General features: G+C 44.9%; 1 protein-coding gene across 1 annotated transcript in view; it reads right to left on the bottom strand.

Moving 5' to 3' along the window:
• The window catches only part of phf2 (PHD finger protein 2), a 143,227-nt gene that overhangs the window by 10,006 nt on the left and 110,556 nt on the right, over positions 1–22,665 (bottom strand). The window contains exons 16-22 of the mRNA XM_086001691.1: positions 12,966–13,039; positions 12,373–12,530; positions 12,062–12,112; positions 10,252–10,526; positions 3,244–3,339; positions 1,803–1,912; positions 1,160–1,274 (exon numbers count right to left, since the gene is read on the bottom strand). Coding sequence (XP_085857817.1) covers positions 1,160–1,274; positions 1,803–1,912; positions 3,244–3,339; positions 10,252–10,526; positions 12,062–12,112; positions 12,373–12,530; positions 12,966–13,039 — 879 coding nt within the window. The remainder of the gene's footprint in view (positions 1–1,159; positions 1,275–1,802; positions 1,913–3,243; positions 3,340–10,251; positions 10,527–12,061; positions 12,113–12,372; positions 12,531–12,965; positions 13,040–22,665) is intronic.

Below are 22,665 nucleotides of genomic sequence, written 5' to 3'. Positions count from 1 at the left end.
TGAGGAGGCTAAGGTATCCATCTTAGAATGGGCCATTTGCTAGATGAAGGTGAGATAGTGACTGGCTAACGAGCGACAGCTCTGGCTGGGGCCATGATTAAGGGGAACAGGGCCGGGCCTTGTACTTGCTGGGTCAAGGAGGATAGAGACAAGGGAGATAAGACATGATTTCCAAAGGAAAAACCTTCAGAAAGATTAAACAATAAGATAAACTGAATGAGGTAATGAGACCCCCTTTTGGGGAGGGCTTTCATCCAAGAACCAAGACAAAGAACTTGAGCTGTCATTGGTTTTTGAGGATTTAGAGGAACCTCTACAGGTTAAATGGTCTTGTCAATAACTTGGCCTCAGGCCCACCCCTAAAAAGTGAATAAAAGTGACACCCCAAGGGCTTGCCCACACAAACGGTGGAGGGAAGAGCCAAACAGAAGTTGCAAAGAGAAGTTGGGCTGGTCGAACGCTCCTTTGAGAGTGATCCCACACTCACCATCAGAGGATCGAGAGAGAGGCCGGAAGCCAGAGGACTGTTCACGCACACCAGCCGTCTGTCCAATCGGGTCCAGTACCAGCTACCTGTCACGGTCGTGTGTTTTTGCTGTATTACTAGTGTGTTATATTCCATCCTAAACTCCGATTAAACACAATATACCCATCATACTGGTTTGCACTCGATCCTGTTTACCAGAGATATGCGAATCTCTGCAGAGGGGCTGAATGGCCTACTCTTATTCCTATGTTCCTAAACAAATGTTAGGCCCCTTACATTTTCTTTCCTATTTTAGACTGATAGAGGATGCCTCTACAGCGCCCAAACCAGCTTGTTTCTGACGCTGATCGGGAGTGGGAGGTTTCCCCCTAAATTGAGCCTCAACGTCCCAATTTTCCATCTCGAACATGGGCACAATGAGCTCCAATCTCACCCCCACTGTGTTTGTGAGGCGACATAATGGTCTCCTTCCAAAAAACACAGTTTATTACCTGTTCACTATCCCCTGCCTGCTCCTTTAAACTTAACCTTAGCTGAACTAGAGCTGGGTAGAACTGGTGGTCTTTTCTGTGTCAGAAACACACCTGGAGACATAGATTGAGACCCTCGGTTGACTTGTTTCTGTACCAAATATGCTGGCATCAGCAGTATATTCATGATCCACTAAACTACCTGCATGGCTGTCAGTCTTCATTTCTGTAGAAGCACTTTCCTGAGGGATTTTGATTGAGTCATCTGATGACACCTTCCTTTTGGTATATTTTCTCTTCTGGACTTTCTGTTGTTCCTACAATGAAATGTAATGATAAAAATTATTGCTGTGAAATATATATGTATATATTTTATGTGTACATATATGGATACACCGTTCATTAATGCTTAATTTCATGACAATTAGATAATAATGTATTCATGATCAGAGAAACCTGTTCTTAAACTTGTTTCAATTGACAATCTACAGGTTGTAGTCATTCTAAATAAAATACAGCCATGCATACCAATAACGTTATACAAAGTTTCTTATTGATTTTTAAAACTGCAGAGGTGTTCCATTTCCTAACTTAACTACAAAAAAAACTGCATATTTTATCAATTTATAAAGCTAATTTTTCAGCAATATGTATTCAACATAAAAGAACTTGCACTCTAGAACTCTACAAATAGATTGATTGACTTTAATTTCTGAACAAACGACCTTGTGTGACAGTTTAAATGAATACCTATGACCAGATGTGTGTCATCCTGGCTCTCTTTCAGCATGATTTAAAAATGCCGTTCGATGTATTCTGTTCGTGAAACCTTTGAAGGAACTCACCTGTTGAGATAATTTTGCAGCAGCTGCTGCTAATCCAGTTTCTACAGAGGCAACTCTTGCCCCTTCTCGTGTTGGTCTGTCATGCCGAGGGACAGATGGTGTAACTCTGGCTAAAGAAATACAAAAATATTTATTTGCAATTGTTGCATGTTGCGCATACCCTTAGGCTGTTTATTATTTAAAATCCGATAGTTTAATTTGGATAATGATGGTAATGCTTCATCTAGAGTGCATTTCGCCAAATGTCATTTTTGATTAGTTAGGTAGAAGCTTCACAACACTGAAAGTAAAGATATGCCATCCTTAAAAAGTTTTCTCACTCGTTTTAAAATGAACTGAATTGTTCTCAGTTAATGATATGACTGGGATTGAAAAGTATATATAATTATTGAACAATGCACATGTGTTACACCATTTCCTTCAGTGTGCCATCAAATCATATTTGATTTGGCATATCAGAATATAAGTAAAAATGTGCCACAAATTATTTTGATCCTTTGAAATTTGAAAAATTATATAAATGACAGGGGGAGGTAACTTCACAGGTATGTAAAAAGAGAAAGGTATCTACCCAAGAATATTTAAGTTAAAAATATAAATATGTAAATCGCCCTATCAGGATGGAGGTCAAGAGTCAGCAATCAGTTTAGGCGGGGATAATCCCCTTTAGTGCATCCGCTCCACAAATCAGGGGTCTCATCACGATTGGTCCTAGCAGTAGAGATTTTTAGTTTTTATTGTTCCCCAAGTCCTTGCTAAATACTACAGTATTTATTTTTCATTTATTAAAGGGAACTTCTTTAACAGTAGGATCATCAAAAAAATGGTCATATATTTCAGCGTTTTAAATGTAATTCAAGGTATTTATTTTGGGAGAATATGTGTAATTAAAAAAATGACACACAATAAAATATATACTTTCTCTCAGTTTTATTCAATGACACTATCTGATGGTTAATTTTAAACTGTGTACAATTCATCATCTTACTACATAATGATGCAGTGAAATATATCTTCTTACAGTCAGATCTGTCATGGCCAGTTATAAATTGATAAATATTTCCATATAGAAATCATAAATTATGATTAGCCATGACATATTTTGTTTATACCATAAAATGATTGTGAAAGTAACTTGTTTTGTCTGTACTTTTAATTTTACATGGATTTCAATGGAGGCTGTCATGAGGGCTGGTATAATCAGGAAACCATTTTGTTACATGAACTTTCTCACACATTTTAGAAATTACCAATGAGATATAAGTAAATAATCACCCCTTCACAAGAAATTAATTAAAAATCATCTGTAAATTCAGAATCCTAAACAATTATATTTTATTAATACATTACTAATGATTAACTATTATTTTTAGAAACAGCATGTGATAAAATAATGTTTAAATGCTCCAAATACTAAAAGCCCCACTTGTTGCAAAGGTACCTGTAGGATTCCAAGGTGTATCATCTGCACTTTTCCTCTTTTTGGATCTGGATTTGAAAACTGGATCATCATCATCAGATTCAAGTGATGGGTAAACTAAACACATAAAAGGAGCCTTTAGACATTCACTGTCTATATTATTTTCATGCAAATAAAACCTGCACAACTTTTATGACATCCAGGAGCTGGTTCCAATAAACCACCTTCACATTTTCCAAATATCTTTACTTCTTGACTATAATATTCCTCTACTCTACAGGGTAACCAAGCTCTCTTCAGTTATAGTCAGTTCCTAATTCTATCTAAAGGTATACTCAAAGAAAGATCACTGGAAAAGCTGGTCAAAATTGGTAGTCAACCCAAAATAATAGGATTAAACTCTCAACAAATATTTTGGTGCATGGCTTCAGAAGACTTGACCATGATAAGCAAATGTTCTTTAAGATATAGAACCCTTCTGTATTTTCCTGGTTTGGTCATTAAGGGCAGGTTTCCTTATTTCTAGAGCTGATTTTAACATTGAAACATGCCAAGAGCACATTTTCAATTTAATGTAGTACCTTCTAGAACTAAAGTTATTTGGCAGTGTGTTTGTAAAGTTTTAGTGTAGCATTGGTAATAACATAGAAACATAGAAGATAGGAGCAGGAGTAGGCCATTCGGCCCTTCGAGCCTGCTCCGCCATTCAATGAGATCATTGCTGATCATCCAAATTCAGTACCCTGTCCCTGCCTTCTCCCCATATCCCTTGATCCCTTTAGCCTCAAGAAATATATCCAACTCTTTCTTGAATATATTTAATGAACTGGCCTCCACCACCCTCTGTGGCAGAGAATTCCACAGGTTCACCACTCTCTGGGTGAAGAAATTCCTCCTCATTTCAGTCCTAAATGGCTTACCCCTTATCCTTAGACTATGACCCCTGGTTCTGGACTCCCCGGCCATCAGAAACATCCTTTCTGCATCTAGTCTGTCCAGACCTGACAGAATTTTATAGGTTTTGATGACATAAGATTGCCTGTGCATTCCTTGGTATCACTGGGGTGAGCTAAGAGATACAACCAGTGCTATCCTTGGTTTCTGCTACTGAGTGAGCTGTGGCTGATGTTTATAAATTGAGTTTATTTATGCAGGATGATTCAAAAGCTAAATTATGCATCATATATTAAAAACTCTAGAAACAAACCTAAATCCTGATCCATTATTCCTACAATGATAATCCTCAGAAAGAGTATGGTTGTCACTGTTAGCAGCTTCAGAGTTCTACAGGACATTCTGCGAGGGGAAAGGGAATAGCCAGAAGTCATGGTCCATATTGGAACCAATGACATAGGTAGGAAAAGGTTTGGGGTCCTGCAGGCAGCATATCAGCAGCTAGGAAAAAGATTAAAGAACAGAACCTCAAAGGTAGTAATCTCTGAATTACTCCCAGTGTTAGTGAGTACAGAAACAGGAAGATAGTGCAGGTGAATGTGTGGCTGGAAAACTGGTGCAGGAGGGAGGGCTTCAGATTCCTGGGGCATTGGGACCAGTTCTGGGACAGAAGGATCCTGTACAAGCCGGACGGGTTGCAACCAAACAGGGCTGGGACCAATGTCCTCACAAGGAGGTTAACTAGTGCTGTGGGGGAGGGTTCAAAGACTGAACTTATTTGGTTAGTATCAGCTGTGGCTCAGTGGGTAGCACACTCGCCTCTGATGTCAGAAGGTTGTGGGTTCAAGTTCCAATCCAGGGTACTTTAGCGCATAAATCTAGGCTGACACTCCAGTGCAGTACTGAGGGAGCGCTGCACTGTCGGAGGTGCCATCTTTCGGATGAGACGTTAAACCGAGGCCCCTTCTGCTCTCTCAGGTGGACGTAAAAGATCCTATGGCACTATTTCGAAGAGGAGCAGGGGCGTTATCCCCGGTGTCCTGGCCAATATTTAGCCCTTAATCAACATAACAAAAACAGATTCTCTGGTCATTATCACATTGCTGTTTGTGGGAGCTTGCTGTGCGCAAAGTGGCTGCCGCATTTCCCACATTACAACAGTGACTACACTTCAAAATACTTCATTGGCTGTAAAGCGCTTTGAGACGTCCGGTGGTCGTGAAATGCGCTATGTAAATGCAAGTCTTTCTTTTTAAGGAACAGAAAAGGAGCTGTTACATTGCTGGGTGTTTACTATAGACTCCCAAATAGTGAGGAAAATTGAAGAGAAATGTAAAAATAATAGAGTAGCAATAGTAGGGGACTTCAATTACTCTAATGTAAACTGGGGAAAAACAGAGTAAAGGGCAAGGAGGGTGAAGAATTCCTAAAATGTGTACAGGGGAACTTTCTTAATCAGTATGTTAATAGCTCAACGAGGAATGAAGCAGTGCTGGATCTAGTTCTGGGGAATAAAGTAGGGCAAGTGGAGTGTGTTTCAGTGGAAGAACATCTGGGTTAATAATGATCATAATATAATTCAGTTTAAACTAGTTGAAAGGGACAAAGAAAAATCGATGTGGAAACTACCCAACTGGAAGAGAGCCAATTTCAGTGATTTGAGAAGGGATCTAGCACAGGTAGACTGGAAACAAAAATTGGCCAGGAATGAGCAATGGCAGGCCTTCAAGGCAGAGATAATTCGGGTACAAACCAAGCTTTTGGATAAACATAATTTAATAGGACAGAGTCAGCATGGTTTTATGAAGGGGAAGTCATGTTTGACAGATTTGCTCAAATTCTTTGAGGATGTAACATACAGGGTGAGGGTGGATAAAGGGGAACCAGTGGATGTAGTGTATTTGGACTTCCAAAAGGCATTTGACAAGGTTCCACACAAAAGATTACTGATCAAGATAAAAAATCACAGGATTGGGGGTAATATACTGGCATGGGTGGAAGATTGGCTATCTAACAGAAAACAAAGAGTTGGGATAAATGGTTCGTTCTCAGGCTGGCAATCAGTAACTAGTGGTGTTCCGCAGGGGTCAGTGCTGGGACCCCAACTCTTTACAATCTATATTAACGATTTGGAGGAAGGGACCGAGTGCAACATATCCAAGTTTGCTGACGATACAAAGATGGGAGGGAAAGCAGTGAGTGAGGAGGATATAAAAAACCTGCAAAAGGACATAGACAGGCTAAGTGAGTGGGCAGAGATTTGGCAGATGGAATATAATATTGTAAAGTGTGAGGTTATGCACTTTGGCAGAAAAAATCAAAGAGCAAGTTATTATCTAAATGGAGAGAAACTGCAAAGTGCTACAGTACAAAGGGATCTGGGGGTCCTGGTGCATGAAACACAAAAAGTTAGTATGCAGGTGCAGCAGGTGATCAGGAAGGCCAATGGAATCTTGGCTTTTATTGCAAGGGGGATGGAGTATAAAAACAGGGAAGTCTTGCTGCAGTTATACAGGGTATTGGTGAGGCCACACCTGGAATACTGCGTGCAGTTTTGGTTTCCATATTTTAGAAAAGATATACTTGCTCTCGAGGCGGTTCAGAGAAGGTTCACTCGGTTGATTCCGGAGATGAGGGGGTTGACGTATGAGGAAAGGTTGAGTAGGTTGGGCCTCTACTCATTGGAGTTCAGAAGAATGAGAGACGATCTTATCGAAACATATAAGATTGTGAGGGGGCTTGATCGGGTGGATGCGGTGAGGATGTTTCCACTGATGGGTGAGACTAGAACTTGGGGGCATAATCTTAGAATAAGGGGCTGCCCTTTCAAAACTGAGATGAGGAGAAACTTCTTCACTCAGAGGGTAGTAAATCTGTGGAATTTGCTACCCCAGAGAGCTGTGGAAGCTGCAACATTAAATACATTTAAAACGGAGATAGACAGTTTCCTAGCAGATAAGGGAATTAGGGGTTACGGGGAGAGGGCAGGGAAGTGGACGGGAGTCTAGATTCGGATCAGCCATGATCCTATTGAATGGCGGAGCAGGCCCGAGGGGCCATATGGCCTACTCCTGCTCCTACTTCTTATGTTCTTATTCCCATAAAGAGGAAAGATGGGGCATCCAAAGCTAGAGCTCCCTGGATGACAAAGGAAATAGAGGTTAAAATAAAACAGAAAAAGGAGATTTATGACAAACGTCAGGTACAGAATACAATCGAAAACCAGGCGGAATACAGAGCGTGCAGGGGAAACTGAAAAAGGATATAAGGGCAAAGAGGAAATATGAGACAAGATTAGCAGGTAACATAAAAAGGAACCCAAAAATCTTTTATAAACATACAAAAAGTAAAATGATAGTTAAAGGAATGGTTGGGCCGATTAAGGACAAAAAAGAAAATCTTCTTGTGGAGGCAGAGGGCATGACTGAGGTACTGAATGAGTACTTTGCATCTGTCTTCACAAAAGAAAAGGATGAAGCTAATGTCGCAGTAGAGGAGGGGGGGTGGGGAGTAGAAATATAGGATAATATAAAAATAGTTAGAAAGGAGGTGCTCAATATGTTGGCATCATTCAAAGTTAACAAGTCACCCGGTCCAGATGGGATGCAACCTAGGGTAGAGATAGCTGAAGCTCTGACCACAATCTTTCAATCCTCCTTGGATATTGGAGTGGTGCCAGAGGACTGGAGGATTGCAAATGTTACACCCCTGTTCAAAAAAGGGAGAAGAATAAACCTGGTAACTACAGGCCAATCAGTCTAACGTCAGTGGTCAGAAAACACCATTGTCATGGTCAAAATTAATTCTCACTTGGAGAAGCATAGATTAATAAGGGACAGCCAGCACAGATTTGTTAAAAACAAATCGTATCTGACTAACCTGATTGAGTTATTTGATGAAGTAACAGAGAGGGTTGAAGAAGGTAGTGCAGTAGATGTTGTATATATGGATTTTCAAAAGGCATTTGATAAAGTACCACAAAACAGATTTATTCAGAAAATAGAAGCACGTGGGATTAAAGGGACGGTGGTAATTTGGGTACGTAATTGGCTAAGGGAGAGGAGGCAGAGATAGCGGTAAACGGATATTTTTCTGACTGGAGAGAAGTATGCAATGGGGTCCCCCAGGAGTTGGTATTATGATCATTGATTTTCTTGTTATATATAAATGACCTAGACTTGGGTACAGAGAGAACAATTTCAAAGTTTGCGGATGATACAAATCTTGGCAATGTAGTAAATGGCGAGCATAATAGTAATAGACTTCAGGAGGACATAGACAGACTGGTAATATGGGCAGACACATGGCAGATACAATTTAATGCAGATAAGTGTGAAGTGATGAACTTTGGGAGAAACAACATGGAGAGGTAGTATAATCTAAATGGTACTATTTTGGAGGGTTGCAAAAACAGAGGGAGCTGGGGGTGCATATTTACAAATCTTTGAAGGTGGCAAGATAAATTGATAAGGCAGTTAAGAAAGCATGTCGGATACTTGACTTTGTAAATAGGGGCATTGAATACAAAAATAAGGAAGGCATGCTAAACCTTTACAAATCTCTGGTTAGGCCTCAACTGGAGTATTGTGTACAATTCTGGACACCACACCGTAGGAAGAATTTCAAGGCCCTGGAGAGGGAACAGAGGAGATTTACCAGGATGATACCAGGATGAGGGACTTCAGTTATGTGGAGAGATTGGAGAAGCTGGGATTGTTCACCTTCGAGCAGAGAAGGTTAAGGAGAGACCTAATAAAAGTATTCAAAATTATGAGGGGTTTTGATAGAGCAAGTTGGAGAAAATATTTCCTCTGACAAGTGGGTTGGTAACAAGAGGTCATAGATTTAAAATAATTGGCAAAAGAACTAGAGGGGAAATTAGGAGAAATTTCTTCACACAGAGGTTTGTTAAGATCTGGAATGCACTGCCTGTAGCCCTTGCTTGATTGGCTGCAAAGAAAATTCATGTCTTGTTCCTGGAGGCCAGTGTACTCAATGACATTAGCAAGCTCATTACTAAGATGCATTCAGGCTGTGAGGCTTCTACACGATCACGACTAGAGCAGCATAAAAGTGGCTAGTACTCAAGACAGACCTTCATAACTTGTGCCTCAATATTACTTTGGTGAATTTTTAAAAGTACAAAACCGATGTTTTGGAAGAGATTAAGTTAATGACAATTAATTAATATATGTAATCGGGTCAATTAATGTGTAAATTCTGAATTTAATTCAAAGTTTTGTAGAGAATTTTGAAAGTCGGTTTTCCAGTTACTCGGATGTTAGATAGAACAGGTTATGGTTATACCTAAGAGAAGCTCACAGATTTGCTTAGGTGGAATTGGAGGAACCCTTTCTCCCCAAATCAAAAGATCTAGTTGCCATCCTGGTAAAGAATGAATGAAACTCAAGAAAGGCAAGTCTGAACAATGGTTAAAACTTGAACGCCACTGCATCAGCCACTGCCAGAACTACTGTGCCCATTATTTTGTATTGTTTAGATCTGGTATATTAAGGAAGTGTTCTGTCATTTCATGCAGTCCCTCCATTCTAATTTTATAATATAAATTTACGGGGTGGGGTTGGGGGGTTGAGTAGAGGAGATGAACCATCTTGAAATGTTGTACAATATAAAGAAAATAATGGATACTGAAGACTGAGGAACAAGTCTGAAAACTATTCAGTTTTTTTGTTTGGTTTTGCTGCTATTTTGTGATTCTCAGCATAAGGTTAAAAGACATTAAAATGCATGCAAATGCCATACACGTTGCGTCTTATACAACTGTACATACTTTAAAAGTTGAAAATAATATTCAGTAGTTAAAAGGTCAACAATTATTGCCAAATATTTTAGCACTGAACATCAAGGTTCTGCTGTCACCAATTTAGTCTATCAGCACTTCTTAATAAATAAGGGAAAACAGAGAACGCTGTTAAACAAATTTACATACACTGGAATGCCAAGATATATTAAGAAGGTTTTATACTTTCTTCACTTCAAAGTTGGTTAATCTCAGTCAAAGGTACAAGGTTACTTTGCATAACAGTTGTTAACCGACAGTTGTTCTTCTGCTTCACTTTTTTTTAACTTCACTAATATACAGTTATGTCACTGTTATTTATCAAATGTTCTTACCATAATCAGAATCTTTGAAACATGCTCCTAGGCTGTCCTGGTCTTCATAATCATTAATGTCAATAGTGCTCTGCATAGTGCTTTTGACTAACCGTTTCCCTGCGTGCTTATTAACGTTGCTACTAGTTTTCTTTGATCCTTGAACTATGGATGAGCTATTTTTAACTTGGTTACTGGTCCATGAAGTTTGCAAGCAGGAGTCTGAGGACTGAAGATTTGCCATGGATAACATGCCCTGGATGGCTTCCTGTGTGCTGGGTGAGGCCGGAGGTTGGCTGAAATAGAAGGGAAAGAATTCTGTGATTCTATAACAGAAGTAGGCTAATGAGAAACTGATTAACAAAGATATTTTACACCTTTTATTTTCACAGCTTGCTAGAACATTGTACAAAAAAGTGAAACATACATGTTTAGTGTATTAATCCCAAGAGAACTGAAAAACCATTGCACTCAGTTGAAAAATGTAACCGGATTATAACTTTATTTCAATAGGACGCAGTGAGAAATCTTTTTCTTCGTAGATTTTTTATTTATAAATATTTGATTTATATTCTTTAGCTCCTCTCCTCACAATTGGCCACACTAAAAAGGTGCATGCAAAGTGGCTAGATTGAGTAAACCCTCTGATTTTCATTCCATCTCTGTGGGGAAGCCCTTTATTCTGCCTAGTATCTCACTGCAATCAAAAGGTGAGGGAATCTCTCCATGGGAATCATGGATCCAAACCTGAGGCCTACCATTCCTTAGTGCAGCACTTCCAAATCCACTGGGGCTCTTAATTCAACTTCACAATGATCATCCTTATAAATTTGTAAATGTTATATGAAAGAAAAGATTTTGAAAATAATAAAATGTTCTTTCAGATTTCTATGGCTAAAAACATAACTTTTTTTTAAAGTCAAGTTTTAAGTTGAGATTTTTGTTATTCAGTATCTCCCTAAACTATAATATTACACATTAGGTTTATATACCATATGTTGTAGCAATAAATCCCAAACATTACAAAATACTCAGACCCAATTTCATTTTTTTCATTTGTTATACACCAAGCCAAATCAATTTTCTGTCAGTTTTAAACATATTACCTGCACATCTAGTACAATTTCTTTAAATCCATTTTCATGTTCTCTTTACTTATCTGTAACCTCAAACAGTGCAAATGGACCATCAAAATTTAAATTCTAAGCAACTTAAAAGGGATGGGCAATAAATGCTGGCCTTGCCAGCGACACCCACATCCCAGGAACAAATTTTAAAAAAATTAGTGGGAGGAAGTGCCCAGGGCAATACAAGAGTAAACCGATAAATAGTGTAAGCAATCCTCCTGGATCCAGCAGTCCTCGCCTTCCATTAGCTGTCGGGTTTCCCGAGGCCTGCGAAACCCGACCAGCCAGAGTTCAATTTGAAATGCGAGTTAAATCTGAGGCACGTCAGCCTCATTACAATATTTAAATGGGTGACCGGCCTTCTGGGAATGGGTTGGCTGCCCGCCCCCCGTCCCGCCTCTATTAAAAACAGAAGTGGATGGGTTGGAGGCAGGTTCTGGTCAGGATTCAGTTTTTTTAAACACTTTAACCTCCCACCTGAACCCCACCCACCCATTTTTTTGGGGGGGTTAAAATTCCCCTCTGAGTATCTGAGAAATGAACCAAATGTCTTGGACTAAAGTACCGCATCACATCTCGTGAGCTTACATCTGATAACATTTTCCATTTTTATAGTAATATTGCTTTTCCATATTTTCCCATCTGAATTACTCTCTATTCATCTGTAATTACTGACTTTAAACCCGTTAGGATATTATTGGTACCTGAAGTCAGTGATGTCACAGTTGGTGACTTTTGCTACTTTTACGATTTTGCTGCAAAAAAAACATTTGAGAGGATTTTGTCAGATTAAATGTTTGGATTAAATGAATCCCTACAAGATTAATATGATACAGCTAATCAATGGTGAACAAACCTTAACTGTAACATAATCAAATTTAGTGAGAGGCAAGGGTGCAGGAACTCCAAAACAAAGAGATTTTTTTTTTAAAATAGCCATTATAATTTACTGGTCAATTGCAGCTTATCAAAACTCTAAATTCTATTCCTTAATTTTTGGAGCTATGATTTGTACCTGTTTCCACTGTACTCAAGGCCTCCAACCTGTTTGCTGGCCTGTAGCAGATCCAGTATCCCAGCAGAACTACCTATTTCAGTCTTTTTATCAGTACTAGGATCTGGCTTTGCCTCAGTATCAATATGAAGTGAATCTTCATCAGATGAGTTGTCATCCTACGGGTGAACCCACAAACGAAATTATTAGAATAAAAATGAATTGCAAGTGATAACTGCACAGCAAGGATATAAAACAAGAAATGAAAAGTTGATTTGCCTTATTCATCCCAGACAATTGTTAGTTAACTTTAATAGTGCAGTGACTTTTGCTCTCAATTTCACAACAATTTTGCAAGTCGCCCAAGCTAGACATTAGAATCCCAGATCACCTGTGCCAGCTGTTGACTCCCAATGTAAAACAACATTGCTGGGAGATTTGCCTGTAACATCAGGAGTCGGCACATCCATGTTATGTGATCAGGATGACTTGTAACGAACATTGTTGCAAATATATCTTTCTGTTCAGCTGACTCTCAGCCACTGTCAGTTTTACAAGTCGGAGTACTTATAAACTTAATCCCACACGTAATTGGTGAATATGTGCTGACATACCTGGTTAGAACTGTGCTGGACCACAGGTTCCTTCATTTCAGCATGTTCGACACTCTCTTTGGTCTTTGATAAAACTAAGAACCAAAAAAATGTTAATTAATTAGAAGAGCAATATTAAAGGGTAAGGTAAACATTGGGAAGACCGAAGCCATCGTCTTGGGTGCCAACTTGCTCCATACTTGCCACCATGGACCTTCTGTTGCCTAGGTCCTAAGCTCTGGAATTCCCTGCCTAAACCTCTCCACCTCACTACCTCTCTTTCCTCCTTTAAAATGCTCCTTAAAACCTGCCTCTTTGACCAAGCTTTTGGTCACCTGCCCTAATTTATCCTTATGCGGCTCGGTGTCAAATTTTTTGTCTTAAAATACTCCTGTGCAGTGCCTTGGGACGTTTTACTACGTTAAAGGCACGACATAAATATAAGTTGTTGCTAATTCCTGGCCTCTGTCTCAGGCTGAGCCAGACTGTTCGCAACCTCAGCATCCTATTTGAGCCCAAGCTCAGCTTCCGACCATATATCCGTTCCATCACAAAGATTGCCTACTTCCACTTCTGTAACATCACCCGCTTCTGCCAATGCCCTAGTTTAACTACTGCTGAAATGCTCATCCATGCCTTTGTCACCACCAGGCTTGACTATACCAAAGCTCTGCTGGCTGGCCTACCATCCTCAAACATCTGTAAACTTCAGATCATCCGAAACTTTGCTGCCTGTATCCTATTCTGCACCAAGTTCCGCTCACCCCTGTCCTTCCTGACCTACATTGGATCCCAGTCCCCAACACCTCAAATTTAAAATTCCCATCCTTGTTTAAATCTCTTCATGAGCTCACTAACAATATAACACTAACTCCCCCACTCTCCCCCCGCCCGACTCTCCGGTTCTCCAGCTCCTTTTGTGTATCCCCCCCTCCTTTCACCCCATAATTGTATTTTTTTTAAATATTCGATCCTGGGATGTGGACATCGCTGGCAAGGCCAGCATTTATTGCCCATCCCTAACTGTCCTTCAGAAAGTGGTGGTGAGCCGCCTTCTTGAACCGCTGCAGTCCTTGTGGTGATGGTACTCCCACAGTGCTGTTAGGGAGGGACTTCCAGGATTTTGAGCCAGCGACAATGAAGGAACGGCGATATATTTCCAAGTCAGGATGGTGTGCAACTTGGAGGTGATGGTGTTCCCATGTACCTGTTGCCCATGTCCTTCTAGGTGGAAGAGGTTGCGGGTTTGGGAGGTGCTGCCGAAGAAGCCTTGGTGAGTTGCTGCAGTGCATCTTGTAGATGGTACACACTGCAGCCACGGTACGTCGGTGGTGGAGGGAGTGAATGTTTAAGGTGGTGGATGGGGTGCCAATCAAGCGGGCTGCTTTGTCCTGGATGGTGTCGAGCTTCTTGAGTGTTGTTGCAGCTGCACTCATCCAGGCAAGTGGAGAGTATTCCATTACACTCCTTACTTGTGCCTTGTAGATGGTGGAAAGGCTTTGCGGAGTCAGGAGGTGAGACACTCGCCGCAGAACACCCAGCCTCTGAGCTGCTCTTGCAGCCATAGTACTTATGTGGCTGGTCCAGTTAAGTTTCTGCTCAATGGTGACCCCCCAAGGATGTTGATGGTGGGGGATTTGGTGATGGTAATGCCACTGAATGTCATGGGGAGGTGGTTAGACTCTCGCTTGTTGGAGATAGTCTTTGCCTGGCACTTGTGTGGCGCGAATGTTACTTGCCACTCAATCAGCCCAAGCGTGAAATTCATCCAGGTCTTGCTGCATTCGGGCATGGATTGTTTCATTATTATAGTTTATAGTTTCTAAGGTCTCTGTTGTGTAGCAGGGAGTGCTAGTAAACATGGGCCCTTGAGTATATCATTTAATTGTAGTGTAATTAGTGCTATTAATTTGATGTAATTTAATATGTATTAATTAAAGGGTAAGTCATGGCAGCACAGCTCGACCCCGTGGCATGTTCCTCCTGCACTATGTGGGAAATCAGGGTCACAGGGACCATGTGTGCGGGAAGTGTATCCAGCTGCAGCTTCTGGCAGACCGCATTGCGGCGCTGGAGCTGCAAATGGATACATACTGGAGCATTCGCAATGCGGAGGACGTCGTGGATAGCACGTTTAGGGAGTTGGTCACACCGCAGGTAAAGGCTGCACAGGCAGGAAGGGAATGGGTGACCGCCAGGCAGAGTAGTAGGCGCAGGCAGCTACTGCAGGGGTCCGCTGTGGCCATCCCCCTCTCAAACAGATATACCACTTTCGATATTGTTGGGGAGATGGCTTATCGGGGGAAGGCAGCAGCAGCCAACTTCCTGGCACCATGTGTGGTTCTGCTGCACAGGACAGAAGAAAAAAGAGCAGGAGACTATAGTGACAGGGGATTCTATTGTAAGGGGAATAGATAGGCATTTCTGCGGCCGCAAATGAGACTCCAGGATGGTATGTTGCCTCCCTGGTGCAAGGGTCAAGGATGTCTCGGAGCGCCTGCAGGGCATTCTGGAGGGGGACTTTGAACAGCCAGTTGTTGTGGTGCATATAGGTACCAACGATATAGGTAAAAAAACGGGATGTGGTTCTAAAAGCTGAATATAGGGAGTTGGAGGTAAATTAAAAAATAGGACCCCTCAAAAGTAGTAATCTCAGGATTGCTACCAGTGCCACGTGCAAGTCAGAGTAGAAATAGAAGGATATTTCTGACTTGGATAGAGAACTGGTTGGCAGACAGGAAGCAAAGAGTTGGAATAAACGGGTCTTTTTCCGAGTGGCAGGCAGTGACTAGTTGGGGACCGCAGGGATCGGTCCTAGGACCCCAGCTATTCACAATATGTATTAATGATCTAGACGAGGGAACTAGATGTAATATCTCCAAGTTTGCAGATGATACAAAGCTGGGTGGGCGTGTGTGCTGTGAGGAGGATGCCGAGAAACTCCAGGATGATTTGGACAGGTTGGGTGATTGGGCAGATGCATGGCAGATGCAGTATAATGTGGATAAATGCGAGGTTATCCACTTTGGTGGCAAAAACAGGAAGGCAGGTTATTATCTGAACGGCAATAGATTGGGAGAAGGGGAAGTGCAACGAGACCTGGGTGTCCTTGTGCACCAGTCGCTGAAGGTAAGCATGCAGGTGCAGCAGGCGGTTAAGAAGGCAAATGATATGTTGGCCTTCGTAGCGAGAGGGTTCGAGTACAGGAACAAGGATGTCTTGCTGCAGTTGTGCAGGGCCTTGGTGAGACCACACCTTGAGTATTGTGTGCAGTTTTGGTCACCTTATCTGAGGAAGGATGTTCTTGCCATGGAGGGAGTGCAGCGAAGATTCACCAAACTTATACCTGGGATGGCAGGAATGACGTATGAGGAGAGATTGGGTCGATTGGGCTTATACTCGCTGGAGTTTAGAAGAACGAGCGGGGGAATCTCATTGAAACTTATAAAATTCTAACAGGACTAGACAGACTAGATGCAGGAAGGATGTACCCGATGGCCGGGGAGTCCAGAACCAGGGGTCACAGTCTAAGGAAAAGGGGTAAGCCATTTAGGACTGAGATGAGGAGGAATGTCTTCACCCAGAGAGTGGTGAACCTGTGGAATTCTCTACCACACAAGGCAGTTGAGGCCAATTCATTAAATATATTCAAGAAGGAGTTAGATATATTTCTTAGGGCTAAAGGGATCAAGGGATATGGGGAGAAGGCAGGGACAGGATACTGAACTTGGATGATCAGCCATGATCTCATTGAATGGCGGAGCAGGCTCGAGGGGCCGAATGGCCTACTCGTGCTCCTATCTTCTATGTTTCGATGTTTCAGAGGAATACGTGGCTAGAGGAATGGTGCAAGGGGGAGGGATTCAAATTCCTGAGAAATTGCAACCGGTTCTGGGGGGGGAGGTGGGACCAGTACAAACTGGACAGTTTGCACCTGGGCAGGACCGGGACCGATCTCCTAGGGGGGAGTGTTTGCTAGTGCTGTTGGGGAGGGTTTAAACTAAAATGGTATGGGGTTGGGAACCTGTGCAGGGAGACAGAGGAAAGGGAAGCAAGGATGGAAGCAAAAGACAGGAAGGAGAAAAGCAAAAGTGGAAGGCAGGGAAATCAAGGGTGTAAATCAAACAGGGCCACAGTAAATAATAATTCTAAAAGGACTAAGATTGTTAAAAAAAAAAACCTGAAGGCTTTATGCGAGGAGCATTCGTAATAAGGTGGATGAATCAGCTGCGCAAATAGATGTAAACGGATATGATATAATTGGGATTACGGAGACATAGCTCCAGGGTGACCAAAACTGGGAATTCAATATCCAGGGGTATTCAATATTCAGGAAGGACAGGCAAAAAGGAAAAGGAGGTGGGGTAGCATTGCTGCTTAAAGAGATTAACACAATAGTAAGGAAGGATATTAGCTCTGATGATGTAGAATCTGTATGGGTAGAGCTGAGAAATGCCATGGGGCAGAAAATGTTAGTGGGAGTTGTATACAGACCCCAAAACAGTAATGCTGAGGTTGGGGATGGCATTAAACGGGAATTAGAGACGCGTGTGTGGTAAACCACGTTCACTATCGTATCACTGTTAGTAGTTAGCACTGTTCACCACTGTTCGTTATAACTGTATCACTGACCACTATTGTATCACGGTACGAGGTCGCCTCTTGCCACACTGCTATACCTGGGATGACCACTGCCGACTCCGCCTTGGCTCCACCCACCAGGCCAGGTATAAAGGTGAGCGACTGGCTGGTATTCCTCCTGCTTGGATCGGATCACCCACGAGAGTGGGCTCTGTTATTTAGTCAATAAAAACCTTTAGTCACCTTCGTAACTCTTCGCCTTTTATTGGAGGAATTGATAGGTATATCAATTTTATTGACTAAATAACAGAGCCCACTCTCGTGGGTGATCCGATCCAAGCATTACGGTCAGAGGACGGGAGGGGCCCCTTAAAGTCGATGCTCAGGCGCTCGAAGGGGCGGGTGGCCTTGATCAGGCTTGCTCGGTCCGGCCTATAGAAGTGCGGTTTGCACTCCGCACAGGTCTGGCAGTTCCTGGTCATGGTCCTGACCTCCTCGATGGAGTAGGTCAGGTTGCGGGCCTTAATGAAATGGTAGAGTCTGGTGACTCCGGGGTGGCAGAGCTGGTCGTGGAGGGTCTGAAGCCTATCGATATGCGCGCTGGCGCATGTCATTCGTGAAAGGGCATCAGGGGATTCGTTCAGCTTGCCTGGCCGGTACAAGATCTCATAATCGTAGGTGGAGAGCTCGATTCTCCATCTCAAAATCTTGTCATTCTTGATTTTGCCCTTCAGCTTGTTATTAAACATGAAAGCCACCGAACGCTGGTCGGTGAGGAGGGTAAATCGTTTGCCTGCCAGGTAGTGCCTCCAGCGCCGTACTGATAGGTATATCAATTTTATTGACTAAATTTAATGATGTCCGACAACGAGTCACAACCGGCGGAGGAGCCACCAGCGCAGCTCCCAGGAGCACAGCCACACCAGCCAGCTTGGCTGCGAGCCCTCAGACCGCCGTACCTGGACCTGAACCCACGAGCAGCAAACTCAGCCGCAGACTTTAAACACTGGCTGGTCTGCTTCGAATCATACCTGAGAGAATCCAGCGTCCCTCAGGCATCCAAACTAAGTGTCCTGCAGGCACAACTGAGCCCGAGAGTATACACTCTCATCGAGGACATGACTACCTACGAGACCGCCATCAACCTGCTGAAACAGAAGTACCGGACCCCGGTAAACTACATGTACGCTAGGCACCTCCTAAGATCACGGCCGCAACAGCCAGGAGAATCAGTAGCCGAATTCTCACAGGCGCTATATGCACTCGCCAGGAACTGTGAGTTTAAATCGGTGTCAGCAGCCGAAAATACTGAAGATAATATCCGCGACGCATTCCTGAAAGGCCTACGGTCCGAGTACTCACGGCAAAGACTGCTGGAAGCTAAAGACCTCAGCATGGAAAAAGCTGAAGCCCTCGCTATCTCCCTGGAAGTGGCCCACCAAGATCAGGAAGCATTCACCAGGTACTGCTCGCGACCCTGGGACTCGGGCCCGACCCCTACCACAGCACCCTTCCCAGCGCCGCCCCCGGGACCTACCTCTGCGTCGGCGTCCCGGACCCGACCGGCCCCGCCACCCCCGGCACCGGCCCCGACATCGGGCATCCGCGATCGGGCCGCCGGCTGTTTTTTTTGTGGCCAGGAGAAGCACCCGAGGTCGCGCTGCCCAGCCAAGAACTCCATATGTAAAACCTGCCTGAAGAAAGGCCACTTCTCCAAGGCCTGCAGGAGCGGATCCTCAGAGGCCAGCAGTGCCGCATGCGAACTATGGGGGCGGCCATCTTCGTTTAGGGCAACTGAGGCCAGCATCCCCACACATGAGTCATGGGGGCGGCCATCTTTGTTTAGGGCAACTGAGGCCAGCATCCCCACACATGAGTCATGGGGGCGGCCATCTTTGATTAAGGCAACCGACCCCAATAGTGCCTCATGGGGCCCTACCTCGTGGGAGACGCCATTTTACTCACCACGCCCGACCGCCTCGCCCGCAGATGACAACGACTCGCTCAGCTACACACTAGCTTCCGTCACCCTGGACCAAGCCCGCCCGCACCATCTGTCCAAGTCAATGATGGACATCAAAGTGAACGGCCACGCCACGACCTGCCTGTTCGACAGCGGAAGCACGGAGAGCTTCATCCACCCAGACACGGTGAGCCACTACTCCCTCTCTGTCCTACCAACGCGCAGCCGAATCTCGATGGCATCGAGGTCCCACGCCACGGACATCAGCGGCTACTGTGTCGTGACCCTGTCGGTTAAGGGCACGGAGTATAAAAACTTTAAACTCCTCGTCCTCCCCCATCTCTGCGCTGCCGTCCTACTAGGGCTGGACTTCCAATCCCACCTCCAAAGCGTAACCCTAGCATACGGTGGACCCCTCCCCCCACTCACAGTCAACAACCAGCAAACGTTAAACCGCCCACCGCGTAACACCTGCAGCCTCTCCACCCTCAAGGTCCCGCCACCCTCTCTGTTTGCTAACCTTACCCCTGACTGCAAACCCGTCGCTACCAAAAGCAGGCGGTATAGCGCCGGGGACAGAGCCTTCATTAGCTCTGAGGTGCGGCGCCTCCTGAAAGAGGGCATTATCGAGGGGAGCAGCAGCCCCTGGCGTGCCCAGGTCGTAGTCGTAAAGACCGGCGATAAAAACCGCCTGGTCATCGACTACAGCCAGACCATAAACAGATATACCCAGCTGGACGCATACCCCCTCCCCCGCATATCTGACATGGTCAATCAGATTGCACAGTATAAAGTATTCTCGACCATCGACCTGAAGTCGGCCTACCACCAACTCCCTATCCACCCTGAGGACCGCCAGTATACCGCCTTCGAGGCGAATGGGCGCCTATACCACTTCCTTAGGGTCCCCTTCGGTGTCACTAATGGGGTCTCGGTCTTCCAAAGGGAGATGGACCAGATGGTTGACCAGAACGAACTGCAGGCTACATTCCCCTACCTAGATAACGTCACTATCTGCGGCCGCGACCGGCAGGAACATGACGCGAATCTGGAGAAATTCCTCCGTACGGCCCAACGGCTGAACCTCACCTACAATAAGGAGAAATGCGTGTTTAACACCACGCGCCTTGCCATCCTCGGCTGCGTAGTGGAGAACGGAATCATCGGCCCCGACCCAGAAAGAATGCGCCCCCTCATGGAGCTACCCCTCCCCCACTGCCCTAAAGCACTTAGGAGAACCCTGGGGCTTTTCGCCTACTATGCCCAATGGGTACCCAATTACGCGGACAAAGCCAGACCCCTCCTGAAAGCCACTTCCTTCCCCCTCACGGAGGAGGCGTGCGCGGCCTTCTCCCTCATTAAGGGAGACATAGCCAAGGCCACGATGCACGCAGTGGACGAGTCCATCCCCTTTCAGGTGGAGAGCGACGCATCCGACTTCGCCTTAGCCGCCACCCTAAACCAGGAGGGGAGGCCAGTGGCCTTCTTCTCAAGGACCCTACAGGGCCCCGAGATCCGACATTCGTCGGTCGAGAAAGAGGCCCAGGCGATCGTGGAGGCAGTACGGCGCTGGAGGCACTACCTGGCAGGCAAACGATTTACCCTCCTCACCGACCAGCGTTCGGTGGCTTTCATGTTTAATAACAAGCTGAAGGGCAAAATCAAGAATGACAAGATTTTGAGATGGAGAATCGAGCTCTCCACCTACGATTATGAGATCTTGTACCGGCCAGGCAAGCTGAACGAATCCCCTGATGCCCTTTCACGAATGACATGCGCCAGCGCGCATATCGATAGGCTTCAGACCCTCCACGACCAGCTCTGCCACCCCGGAGTCACCAGACTCTACCATTTCATTAAGGCCCGCAACCTGACCTACTCCATCGAGGAGGTCAGGACCATGACCAGGAACTGCCAGACCTGTGCGGAGTGCAAACCGCACTTCTATAGGCCGGACCGAGCAAGCCTGATCAAGGCCACCCGCCCCTTCGAGCGCCTGAGCATCGACTTTAAGGGGCCCCTCCCGTCCTCTGACCGTAATGTGTACTTCCTCAACATCGTTGATGAGTACTCCCGTTTCCCCTTTGCCTTCCCCTGCCCCGACATGACCAGTAGCACGGTCATTAAGTGCCTGAATGCCCTCTTCGCCTTGTTCGGGTTCCCGAACTATATACACAGCGACCGGGGCTCCTCCTTCATGAGCGAGGAACTCCGGCAATTCCTCCTAGAGAGAGGTATTGCAGCAAGCAGGACCACCAGCTACAACCCCAGAGGTAACGGTCAGGTGGAAAGAGAGAACGCGACGGTATGGAAGGCCGTCCTCTTAGCCTTAAAGTCTAAGGGCCTCCCAACCTCCCGCTGGCAAGAAGTCCTCCCGACAGCGCTGCACTCCATCCGGTCATTACTTTGCACGGCCACTAACACCACCCCCCATGAACGAATGTTCGTTTTCCCCAGGAAGTCGACTACGGGAACCACTCTACCAACCTGGCTGACCGCCCCGGGGCCGGTCTGGCTGCGGAAACACGTGAGGACCCATAAAACGGACCCCCTGGTCGAGAGGGTGAACCTCCTGCACGCCAACCCCCAGTACGCCTACGTGGCGTACCCAGACGGGCGGGAGGACACTGTCTCCCTACGAGACCTCGCACCCTCAGCCGATCCGGAAACACCGCCACCACCCCCCCCAACCTCAGTCCAGGTAGACGGCATGCCGGAACCCCACGAGCCCTCGCCGACCACGCAAACACCAGCATCAACACCGGATAAGGCAACACCACCGCTGCGGCGATCGGAGAGGCTTACGAAGCCTCCGGACAGACTGACCTACCAGAATTGGTAGTACACTTCACCCCGCCGGACTTAATTCTAAACAAGGGGTGAATGTGGTAAACCACGTTCACTATCGTATCACTGTTAGTAGTTAGCACTGTTCACCACTGTTCGTTATAACTGTATCACTGACCACTATTGTATCACGGTACGAGGTCGCCTCTTGCCACACTGCTATACCTGGGATGACCACTGCCGACTCCGCCTTGGCTCCACCCACCAGGCCAGGTATAAAGGTGAGCGACTGGCTGGTATTCCTCCTGCTTGGATCGGATCACCCACGAGAGTGGGCTCTGTTATTTAGTCAATAAAAACCTTTAGTCACCTTCGTAACTCTTCGCCTTT

Source organism: Somniosus microcephalus, chromosome 11 (assembly GCF_052327205.1).
Source record: "Somniosus microcephalus isolate GS21.2 chromosome 11, FLI_Smic_1.0, whole genome shotgun sequence".
Classification (NCBI taxonomy): Eukaryota; Metazoa; Chordata; class Chondrichthyes; order Squaliformes; family Somniosidae; genus Somniosus; species Somniosus microcephalus.
This window is presented reverse-complemented; position numbering and strand designations above follow the sequence as displayed.